The sequence below is a fragment of the Eleginops maclovinus genome, chromosome 2, assembly GCF_036324505.1.
Source record: "Eleginops maclovinus isolate JMC-PN-2008 ecotype Puerto Natales chromosome 2, JC_Emac_rtc_rv5, whole genome shotgun sequence".
Taxonomy (NCBI): Eukaryota; Metazoa; Chordata; class Actinopteri; order Perciformes; family Eleginopidae; genus Eleginops; species Eleginops maclovinus.
In genome coordinates, this window is record NC_086350.1 from 9127733 (window position 1) to 9139063 (window position 11331).

General features: G+C 38.9%; 1 protein-coding gene across 2 annotated transcripts; it reads left to right on the forward strand.

Moving 5' to 3' along the window:
• The first annotated feature begins 23 nt into the window (after positions 1–23).
• hbp1 (HMG-box transcription factor 1) lies at positions 24–8100 on the forward strand. Of its 2 annotated transcripts, XM_063907694.1 has the most exons (11): positions 24–71; positions 1343–1500; positions 1801–1981; positions 2345–2456; positions 2567–2681; positions 3277–3395; positions 4453–4609; positions 4837–4981; positions 5614–5901; positions 6871–7012; positions 7144–8100. In XM_063907694.1, the coding sequence occupies exons 2-11, from the start codon at positions 1428–1430 to the stop codon at positions 7159–7161; spliced, it is 1350 nt and encodes a 449-aa protein (XP_063763764.1). In that variant the 5' UTR covers positions 24–71; positions 1343–1427; the 3' UTR covers positions 7162–8100. The 2 variants fall into 2 exon arrangements, with proteins under 2 accessions (XP_063763764.1, XP_063763755.1); XM_063907685.1 differs by lacking the exon at positions 24–71 and having other exon boundaries at positions 699–1500.
• The last annotated feature ends 3231 nt before the right edge of the window (positions 8101–11331 follow it).

Genomic DNA, 11331 nt, shown 5'->3' on the forward strand with positions numbered 1-11331 from the left:
GCTTTCTCTGTATGCATTCATTCCCACCCTTCGAGCGAATGCCAGATAGTTTCTTTATGGCGACTGGTTTGGTAAGTGGAAAACAGACTACTTTTATCGAAGAAATAAACGGTTTAAACTTATTTTTAACGTTAGCGTCGTGTGATTGATGTCTTTGCTGTTATAATTAGATGTTTTAGCGGGGTTGTCACACATTTATTTGATCTCCAATGACAGGTTGTGCTCGACAATGTTTTTTTTCGCGATGACGCTTGTTGTTTTGGTGATAACTATCCCAACCAAAAGCTCTTCTGTGTATAAAAAACATGTCATTCATTTGGTGAAATCTGCTTGGATTGGGGTTAAAGTGTCGTTTTAAAAGCTTCTCCTTGATTTTGTGTCATTCATTTTGTACGGGGCAGTGAGGTTGCGTCATGCCTCAACTTGTTGACATTCTTTTGTTTACAGTGTTAGACCTACCAGCCTCTGGGTCTGAACACTGCTGCTGCTTTTGAGGAGTGGGGAACTACAGGCCCGAGTGTCAAACTCTCTTTTTGGACATGTTAATACTTCTGAATCGTTTTATTTACAGTATGTTATTCATGTCCGTGTTTACGTCAAAGCCACGGTTTGTCAGAGCGTGCAGTGGCGGTTACTCGGCGGTTGGAACGCAAATAACCGTTGGTTCCTTCTTGTAAACTGAATCATTTGATCTTCACCTCTTTTTTATACATTTATAATGATTTTTTAAATTTTGCATGTCGCCAAAAAAACAATTATGTAATGGTCAAATAAGGATACACTTTTTTACTTCTTATTTTTTATAAACCTCGAGTTTTCGTATCTTAAAAAGCCCCTTTAACAGAGGAATTCCTCCTATTATTCACTTTTGCTACGCAGTTATGAATGAATGAGCTCTGGTACGCATGCGCCAAATCCCTTTAAGTTTATAAACAAGGCCTCCACGCAGCGGGTCACGTGACCAGCCACAGCGGTATTCTGTGTCGATTCAGAGACAAAGGATTCCCTAAAGGCTTCCTACCTTCTCCATTTTAATGACGCAATATATGACATGTCTTGCTATGATAACAGCCTGTCAGACGTGTTTACTTATGTGTGCGTTCAGAAACATTTGCCTATTACGATATTTTTATTCGCTCCATTGATCCGTTCATTATGTCTTACTGAAACCACCAAATGACAATCAAAAATGCGTTTAGCACCATTCAGACGCATGCAATCTTTTTTTGAGTGATTATTGTCAAGTCTTTCTGAAGAAGCATTTTAAATAGGTGCAGCAGTTTCAATTTTTATATGAAAGCTCACAATTATTTTTGTCCGTTTTTGTTTCGCATGAAATCAGCTGATGTGGCAGCATATGATGATGGAAGCTGAGTAAACTGACCTGCAGCCTGTTCAAAGAGAGGAAACAGTAGAACATTGTGACAATGGATGAGTCTTTCGATCCACTCAAGTGCAACGAGGACCTGCCTTCCTCACCTGCATGCCACATGGATTATGGTAAAATCCCAGCACAGCAAAAATCACATTTTAAACCACATATTATTAATCAGATTAGTTTAATTGATGTGTTTTCAATTGGTTTGAGAATATAAAGAGAAACACATTCAGATTCCAGCCTTCTAAATCTGTTTCTTCTTTTTCTGATCTATATTATGTCATCATATTTGTATAAAAACACACACATATTCTGACATTTTCTAGACAAATACTCAATATTTGAGAAAGGTACTGACACATTGAGAATAAATGTTAGTTATAATTCTGAGATTATAAATTTTACCGTTAACTTCTCCACAGATGATCTGCCAGAGCTGCAGGAGGTAGAGGAGGACCAGCGGTCTCCAGGGTTATTTCAGGTTGGAGCAGGAGTTTCCCACCAGGAGCTCAGCTGCTCCCCCAGCACCAACTGGCTCACTGAGCTAGCTAACATTGCCACCAATCCTCAGACCTCCCTGCTAAAGAGTGCCCCCCTCAAGAGGTTTGTACGTTGTCTGATGAGTGAATACACTAATAATATAACACAGAGAAGTGTACAGCCCCTGTAAAAACATCATTACCCACTACTTCCCCTGGGGGGTGCTCCGCATAGCAGGACTGTCAAGTTAGCCATATCATTTGTCAAACGTGTTAAGAAATGTAATACAATTCTGTAAATGTTTCAGCAATCACTGAAGTGAATAGCTCATTATGTTTTTATCATAACAAAAAATTAAATCACCTGCTGCTGAACAACTAAATGACCTTATTCTGTCTGAAGATGATTAAAACCACTTATACTTAACTGAAACAAATACTAAGTATCAGCAGTGGCCAAAATATATGTTTCTTGTCTTTTTTTCAGATCATCTCCAGTCCACATTAGTAATAGTTTACATTCCTACGCCCGGCCCCCATTAGCCAGCAGTGCCCCCAACCCGTCCAGAGGCTACCTCAGGGAGCGCAGGCGTGTCAGGGTAACCTTTCACTTAACAAGTCAACTTTTTTTTAAACCTAAGATTCAACCATAAATTGTATATAACATGCAAACTAATTTCATTTTTTCATGTTATTTTATTGTCAATAGGCCAGCAGTGAGTCAGAATCTGGAGTTTTCTCAATGTCCTCATCTTTTTCTGATGACGAAGACATGGCCTGGTCTCACTCCTGGCCCTCCACAGCCTGGCATTGCTTCCTTAAAGGTGAAAACACACACACACATGTACGAACTGTATGCATCCTCCAGTGCATGCAGAAGTTTACATCTAACTCTCACGTTCAAGTGAAACCTAAGATTTGCTAAACAAATTCTGAGAATTATGACTCATAACTAGTTACCAGAATCCACAGTGTGGTGAACAATAGTACACTCATTAGTCATGTTTTGTCTGTTATTGGTTCAATCAGTAATGTGCAAATGTAAGGCAAAACATTTTTATTTCCGACTAAAAAAAGTAGAGAAATTAAAAATGTTCATATCTTTCTGTGAAACTTGTCAGAAATGTTACGGTCAAAAAGTAGTGAATGCATTTGAAATGCTCTGCCCTTAAAGTTTGCTTATAATAACTAAACATGAAACCAGAACCGCTTTGGAAAGAAGCTTAAGAGGTTCTGACAACAATCTTTTGTTTACACATAGTTCAAAACAACCTCACCCTATAATGTTACAACATCTGTAAAGAAATTCTGACCTCCAGTGTCTACAAAGCAGTATTGCATCATTATCCAGAATTCTCTTCTCAGTATCAACTCACATTTGCTTATTCATCATGTCACATTGTTTGGTTTTTTATTCAGGAACTCGCCTGCGCTTCCACAGAGGTCCTAATGTGGAGTGGCAGGACGCTGATGAACTGGGGGATTCTGATGAGGACACAGATGATGAAACCATGAGGCCATCCACCTTCTCTTTAAAGGTAGGCATCGAACGTGAGCTTTTCTGAAGCTATTTAATAAGAATTGTCTGGAATCGTTTCCAGCGTTGTACACCTCATGTTTAGTTTTCAGAGATGCAAACACATGTATGCTGAACAAAAGATTGAGCTACCTGAATTAAAAAAAAAAAGTCCAATCACCAAAGCCCAATAGACAATAACAACTAGACAGACTAGATCATTGGATCAAACTGAAACCTTAACATGAGTAAAACTGAATTCCTTATGTTGGCCCCATAAAAGGAACACAGCAGCAGGAAATGAATTCAAATTGCTTTATCACGCAAACCTTAAAGCCAGCGAGCATATCAGAAACAAGAGATTCACCCTGGACGTCAAACCTAACTTTGAAAATCATAAATCAATCCTTAAAAGATTGCCAATTTACAACTTATGAAAAAAATATATATATACAGCCACGGAAAAAATGAAGAGACCACTCCAAAAAATGTTCAACACAGAAACAAATTAATACAAAAAAATTAAAAACCATTTAACTCAAAAGACGTAGCTATAAAAAATAAAACAAGAGGAAGGGATAATGCTGAAGTGGTCTCTTAATTTTTTCCACGGCTGTTTATATATATTTATAGAACAAATGTAGACGTCTTTCTTTTGAAATTAAATGAAGTTTAGTTTGTTTGTAGTGAACAAGCTTACCTTCTTGTAGGTTTTACATATTAGTATTTAATAAACATGGCTGCTTCTGACGACCAAACACTTTGTAATTGGTTTGCATCCCTTAGTATTGCTGTCTACTAAAGGCAAGTGCATTATTCATTGGGATGTCAGTAGTCAAAACAACGGCTTGTAATGACCACAAGGTGGCAGCAAAGCTAACGGTAGAGGTAGCGACAGTGAGCGTTTGACTGTAAGCATGTACACAGTCTTGATGATTCACAGAGGCGGTCTGATTTAGTATAATGGACGTTTTTCAGGCCATTGGGAAAGTCGTTACTACAGCAATTTACTCTCTGGTGGTGAGTTAAAGTACTTCCCTGTTATGCAAAAAAACATTGGTCTTTTGCCTTTTTCACAGAGATTCGGTTCAGAGGGGATGAAGTTGGTGAGCCATGAAGAGACAGTGTCTTTCGGCCAGGCTGTTCTCAAACTGACCTTTGACCCCGGCTCACCTGAGGAGGGCCTTCTGACAGCTGAATGCCGATTGGATCACCCATTTTATGTCAAAAACAGAGGTAAAACAACAACTTTTAAGTTGATATATGTTGGATACAAATATTGATGTTTTTTTACTTTAATATCTTTTGATTTCTTGAAATTTGAGTAATTAGTCCTTGCCAACCAAAGCTTCCAATGACTCAATGTTGTTTTTACTAAATGGAAAAATAATCATTGGTTGATGCTTAAATAAACAGCTTTATGATAAGAAATGTTTTCTAATTTAACCATCTGTGTTTTTCAGGGTGGTGTTCCTTTTATCCGAGCCTCACCGTGGTGCACCATGGGATTCCTTGTTACGAGATGCAGATGGGCAATGTGTGCCTGCCCCCAAACCACCCAGAAGCGATCAACTGCGATGACTCTGTTGTCTTCGACACCTTCAGAAGGTACACTAATGTAATCTTGCTTTGTGCAATGAAGAAACTAACTATAGTAGATCATATTATTTTTATACAACAATGATAATATGACAGGTGTCACTCTTAGGGATTAATCTACAGGTACAGAGAATTACTCCTCTGCTTTTACAACCTATATTTATGTAATGTAATGTCATATTTTTGCCTCTTGGGAACATTTCTGTTGAGCCAAATGCAGCCCAACCTCTTTAGTAAAATCTTTGTCTAATCGTCACCTTGTCCAAAGACTTCAAACTGTTTTTAGATACATTTTAATGTGATTTGTGGTTGGATAAAAACTGAATAATCAGCCAAATCTTTCCTCTATTTACATGCCTATCAAAAGAGTTTGTTTTGAATTCTTAAGAGAACAATATTTAACTTATTTATGCATTTCATAATTCATCAACTCTCATTTTCATGTCCAGTCTTTGTATAATTTAGACATTTTTACTGAGTTTCAGTGCAGCACAATTCTAAAGTGACATGGGGCCATTTTCAGTTATTATTTGTATCAGACAGACCACATAGACGCTCCAAAAACCAAATTGTACATCAAATGCAACATTAGAAAAACACAATACTAAGATCCATCTTTTCTCCCTTCTGTCCTCCCGCAGTTATGACTTCACCCCTCTAGACTCCTCCGCAGTGTATGTCCTGAGCAGCATGGCCCGTCAGCGCAGGACCTCCCTGTCCAGCAGCGGCGCCGTCAGTCCAGACTGTGACAAACTGGAGCGCTCCGGCTCCCCACAATCCTCCACCGGCAAATCCAACAGGAGCAACACCTCAGGGACAGCCAGCAGTGCCACGCCTACAAAATGCAAGCGTCCAATGAATGCCTTCATGCTCTTCGCCAAGAAGTACAGAGTGGAGTTCACACAGATGTATCCTGGGAAGGACAACAGGTATGCAAAAAACACACACATCTGGCACATCTTGAGGTGTCCACGTCAGCCTTTCTGTTTCCAACACTCAGTCCAGAGAGTGGAAATGATGAAGAGGAAGTAGTTTAATACGACCGTACCGTCACAGCACAGTGTCATTGTGTAATGGGATGTTTAAGACCTGCCATTAAAGATCCCATGAGCAATGCATTTATCTCCAAACGAGCACTGGACCAATTTATTAAGCCAATCTCCTCCCAGACACTTAGGTTTCCCTGCATGGGAAATAAAGGGCTCTCTAGCTACACCTAGAAAATATTTAGATTTTACAGTGTTGTTTTTCTTTCAAGTGATACCATTCTAGCGTAGGATTATCATTAAGCCTCACCTTCAACACAATTACATTCTCTTGGACCATTACATTTTATGAATCCATTTTTCATTTAAAGCCACAGGTCCCAGATTCAGCACCTGAGGTGGAAACACCCCGGCCTTAAGGGGCCAACATTGTTTTTATGACATATTATAATGACTTCTATTCTATGATTTGGTTATCCACATTTTCATGGCATATTTTTAAAAGTATTTTATGCCAGTGTCATACTTTACAATGAGTTTTATAGAATTTATTAGGACAGTTTTACTACGTTTTGATTGCATACTGTACTTTATTATGATGACTTTGGCGTAATTCACTTTTTCGTCTTTTATTGCATACTGTACTGTTCCATTGCTTTGGTCATACTTTTCTATGATATGAATTTTAAGAAAAATGTTTAGTCAGACTGTACTGAAATGTTTATACATGACTTATTCGGCATTACACTATACAGTTACAGTTCTTTGTATGGCTGTCCTGTATATACCCTGTTCGAAACGATAGCTTAGGTTGAACATATAAAAAAAGAGCAAAGTTGGACGGATCCTTTTAAGACAGTAGTCTGGAAAAGGCGAGTACTTTATCTTCTGTCTCTCACCTTACACTCACAGAGCCATTAGTGTCATCCTGGGTGACAAGTGGAAGAAGATGAAGAATGAGGAGCGGAGGCTGTACACCATGGAGGCCAAAGCTCTGGCCGAGGAGCAGAAAAGACTCAATCCAGACTGCTGGAAACGTAAAAGAACCAACTCGGTAAGAAACGACATCTAGTAGGGTTTTGTTTTTATCACATCCAAACTGTAATTCTTATATTATATTCACCCAGTCTTTGGTTCCCATCATGTTTCCACCCTACTGTAATGGCTGATGTCTTCTTTCCACAGGGCTCCCAGCAGACCTAGATAATCCCCCAGAATCCCCGGCTGCATTTGCTTTGGCATGACGAGGTGCTGGAGAGAGTCCGACGGACCGCTTGATGCCTCTTTGCTCTCTCTCGATTCTTGAGACCCGACTGTGACGCTGAGTTCACTCGCTTTTTGTAACCTTGAAGCATTATTAGAGACACCCCAGAATTATGACCTATAAACAAAACATGTAATCTAGTCACTAACAGTGCATATATTTTCTTATATCTTTGATGTCAAAGGCTTCTTATTCCCCCGATAAGAAAGAACTTTCTCATGTATTTCAGGTTATTTTATATTCAAGGGCGATAAGAGCTGAAAGCATGTGGTGCTATGCTTCGGTGTAAAAAGGAGCAGCACACGACAAGTGTGTATTAATAACTGTAAAAAAGGGGGATTTTAGCAAACTTTTCCACAACTTTTCAAATGGATTATATTTGTAAAGTTCAATATATTGCATCCTTTAATGCATTTTGTAATGCAGTATATCCTGCAGCTGAACCTTTGCCAACTGTTTGTGATGCTGCCCTGCCACGTCTGTAGACTTTAGCCCAGCCACCCGGCCATATGACGAGACGCTTCAGCATGTGGTGGTGGGTTTACACTCAGTCACAAAGCACTTCAGACCTTCGCTGTAAGTGTTTCTTTTGCACTTTATATAAATATGTAATCTAATCATATACAGCCATTGTATACTGGTGGAAACCATTTGTATCATACAGCTAGTATCTTGACAGTTAGCCGCTTGACACACAATCATGGCCCAGTCGCCGTGTTCTGCTTTCAGGTTGAATTTTAAGTGCTTTGTTCATAATGTACAGGTCTCACAGCCCCAACAACCTCTTGCACAAAATATTCTTGTATCATATTATAAATAATTTTTTAAACTTGCATCTTATACAAGTGTTTGGTTCTTTACATAAACTGTAATCACAACCTGCCGGGGTGCTTGTCCTTGTGTTTGAATACATGTTCAAATGTTTTTGGCTGTCTTTTCTTTTGAATGATAAGCATTATCATTATTCCTCTCATGAACAAGTGGTTTAAGTGACGCGCTGAACCAGGCATATTTTATCTCCAGCTTTAAGAACCCTTGAATATCCACTGATCCAAACATGAGACCTGATGTTTCCAGGTAACTCAGTTGAAGTGTGCCTCACACAAAAAAACACCATGCATTTACTGTATGCTAACAAAGCCTCTGAAGGAGCAATTGTACTGAAGCAACGCCATTCACTCCAGACCTAATTGAGGAAACAGAGTTAAAGGTCTTAATTGAATTTTATATTCACTGGGTGTATCCCCCTGGAGACGAGAGGGATCTGAAAGAAAATGGAACAAATGATCATAACCTTTCAACTAGTGGAGACAATGTTCCCGAGGAAGACTTCACAAAACATCCAATGATGTAGTTGGATGTACAAAATATTCTCGTACCTTACAGCTTGCTGCTCGCACAGGCATAATGAAATGATTAAAAACCACAATTGGGAAATCACTGCAGTTTTAGCTTCAGTTTTAAGTCATTATTTACACTGTAAGAGCCAGAGGGCGCCACCACTCCATTTTCCCTATGTAGAAGACATGCGGTTTTATCCCCGCATCATATAAACATCTCCTAAATAAAGTACTTCTGATTCTATCTCAGTCTTCTCTTGGATAATAGATTAAATGACTTAAGGTCTACCTACAGTTAACATTAATACTACTGCAAGGGCGGTTTGGGGAAACTATAACAAGTTGCATTTACATAAAATAGCAGCAGATGATTTAACCTTACTATGCATTAAAAGCCCTAGAATGAACATCTCTGAAATGATTCATGGACATTGAAAGTTCTTATTATTCCTAAATGTATGAATAACTCGAGGGCTCTGCTTGTCTCCAAGTAGGATAATGTACATTTGTGAATATAAGATTCATAGCCATGTATGCCTCATGAAATAACAATGATCAACACCCTGCAAGCCTCTCAAGCAAAGGAATCTAATTATAGAATTTCCATAACAGGCCCTCTCCAAAATGATCCGAGATGAATACTTAATGGAGTATTTGAGGACATGGGAAGTTGTGTCGACTATGCTTCCGGCTCAACACCATTGTACGCTTAAATGGAAGACCGATGAATAAAGTGGTTATGGCGGTCAGAAATTAAAAGCATTTCTCAAATCTTGTCCCAGTTTGGTAAATTAAAAACATGTGTCACTGTCATGTGGTAGATTACTGTGTGGACAGTCATGCCATGCTGCTGTAAAAATACACTGATCGTTTTCTTCTTCTTAGATTGATTGCAATGGCTGCTGTTCTGAGGATTACATTTAAATAATACAAACACATCTACACCATAACAGGGTCTAAATCTAAGATGTGGCAAGATGGAGGATTTTCTTTAAATAAATCGCGAATTGATGACTTAAATACGGCAAAAATATAGCAATCACCTAATTAATTCTAGATCACTGGGTGCCGTTATGCACAGAAAGGTGTCATTTTCTCAAATGGCTTGCATTTATTCATAAGGCTCTTTTGACAGGAACAATTAAAGAGGACCTGAATACTAAAATGAACAATTAGAATGGAGAGAAAGAGACAGGGATCTCCACTGCTGGCGTCCTCTTGAATCAGAAGCTGCACCTTAATCAAGGCTTGCTAATTAAGGGCAATTATCTTTAGTAATTCACTGAAAAAGAGCCGACTGTGTCTTTGTTACAGCGAGGTGTTTGTGTAAGGCAGTCTTCTCTAAATGGGATTGTGTTATGGATACATGCCGATGTTTTAATAGATTGTGTTGTTGTTAAAATGATTCCCATAATTGTTCGTAGGATCTGTTCAAGAAAAACCTCTTTTGCCTTTGTCCTGCAATAGAAAATAAAACAGGCTTTTAATTCAGACACTACATTTCTTAAATCAGACCATCATCGATCACTTAATCACATAAAGTATAACAGTAGATACTTCTCTCTGCATGTTAATGCTCATTTGTCATTTTCAGATCCCTAAGCAAGCTACCGTGTCAACTTAGGGAGAAGGAGCTGACATTAAAAGAGACGGCAGGTATAAAAAAAAGAAAGAATAAGTGGATTTATTTTCTCTCCCTTTCAACCATCACTGGTGCAAAGACAGCTGAAGAGAGCTGGAGATGTCTGCAGGTTCACTGGATTGTTATTGCTATAGAAAGAAAATGACAACCCTTTGCCAGGTATTTTCTGATTGAGTCCACATAATTAAACTATCTGTTTTTCTAGCTCTCTTTCCTTAAATGTTACTCCATGCACAGTTAATACATTTTGTAGTTGTATTGTGTAGCTCACTTGGTAGAGCTGGTGGCCCATGTATTTTGACTCCGTTCCCGTACAGAGGACTCAGGTTCGAGACCGGCCTGGAACCATATAAACGTCTCATCCCTTCTGACTCAACCTTTCAACATTGTGTTCTCCAATAAAGGCTAATTTGGCCCAAAAAAAGGTGGTGTACTATTTTTTTATCATCACATAAAACACAGTCAGAATCCTAATGCTCAAGAGAGATTGTGACTCCGCAACAAGTGAAGAGGACAGCTCAACACTTCACCTGTCAAAAAACAAGTCAATATTTCCCTTTTTCTGCAGCCCGCTAAGAAGCCAGCTAAGAACAGTGAATGTTATCCTGTCACTTGCACTCAGTCACCCAGTAATTTGAAACCCACTGCAGGAGCACAGGGCACAGCAGTATAGCCTATAACAGACTGACAGAGGGCAAAACAGAGCAACACTCACAGATCTGTGCTCATACCAGGAGTGGGCCGCTGATACAGAGTGGGCTCTGGAGTGGCAGGACGTTGGTGGACATCTGCCAGAAGCTGAGGTGGCGATCACACAGAGGTAGGTGCCAAGATTGTGACTCAGTGAGCAAACACTTTGATTTCCTCAACAAAACATCACCTATATGTAATGTGTATATACTTTTGTTATGTAGTGAACTACATTTACTCAAGTACAGTTCTTAAGTGCAAATTCAAGGTACTTTTAAGTTCTGCTTCACTACATTTTGGATGCCAGTATTGAACATTTCCCTCCACTACATCTATCTGCAAGTTTGAATTACTAGTTACTTTACAGATTTAGATCATTAGCGAATACAATACAACACAAATAAGCTAATAAAGAAGCATTTAGATACAATTATAGG

Coding starts and splice junctions, on each gene's coding strand:
- hbp1 (XM_063907694.1), top strand. CDS start 1,428: ATGGATGAGTCTTTCGATCCACTCAAGTGCAACGAGGACCTGCCTTCC. Junction 1,501..1,800: donor TGCATGCCACATGGATTATG/GTAAAATCCCAG, acceptor ACTTCTCCACAG/ATGATCTGCCAGAGCTGCAG. Junction 4,982..5,613: donor GTCTTCGACACCTTCAGAAG/GTACACTAATGT, acceptor GTCCTCCCGCAG/TTATGACTTCACCCCTCTAG.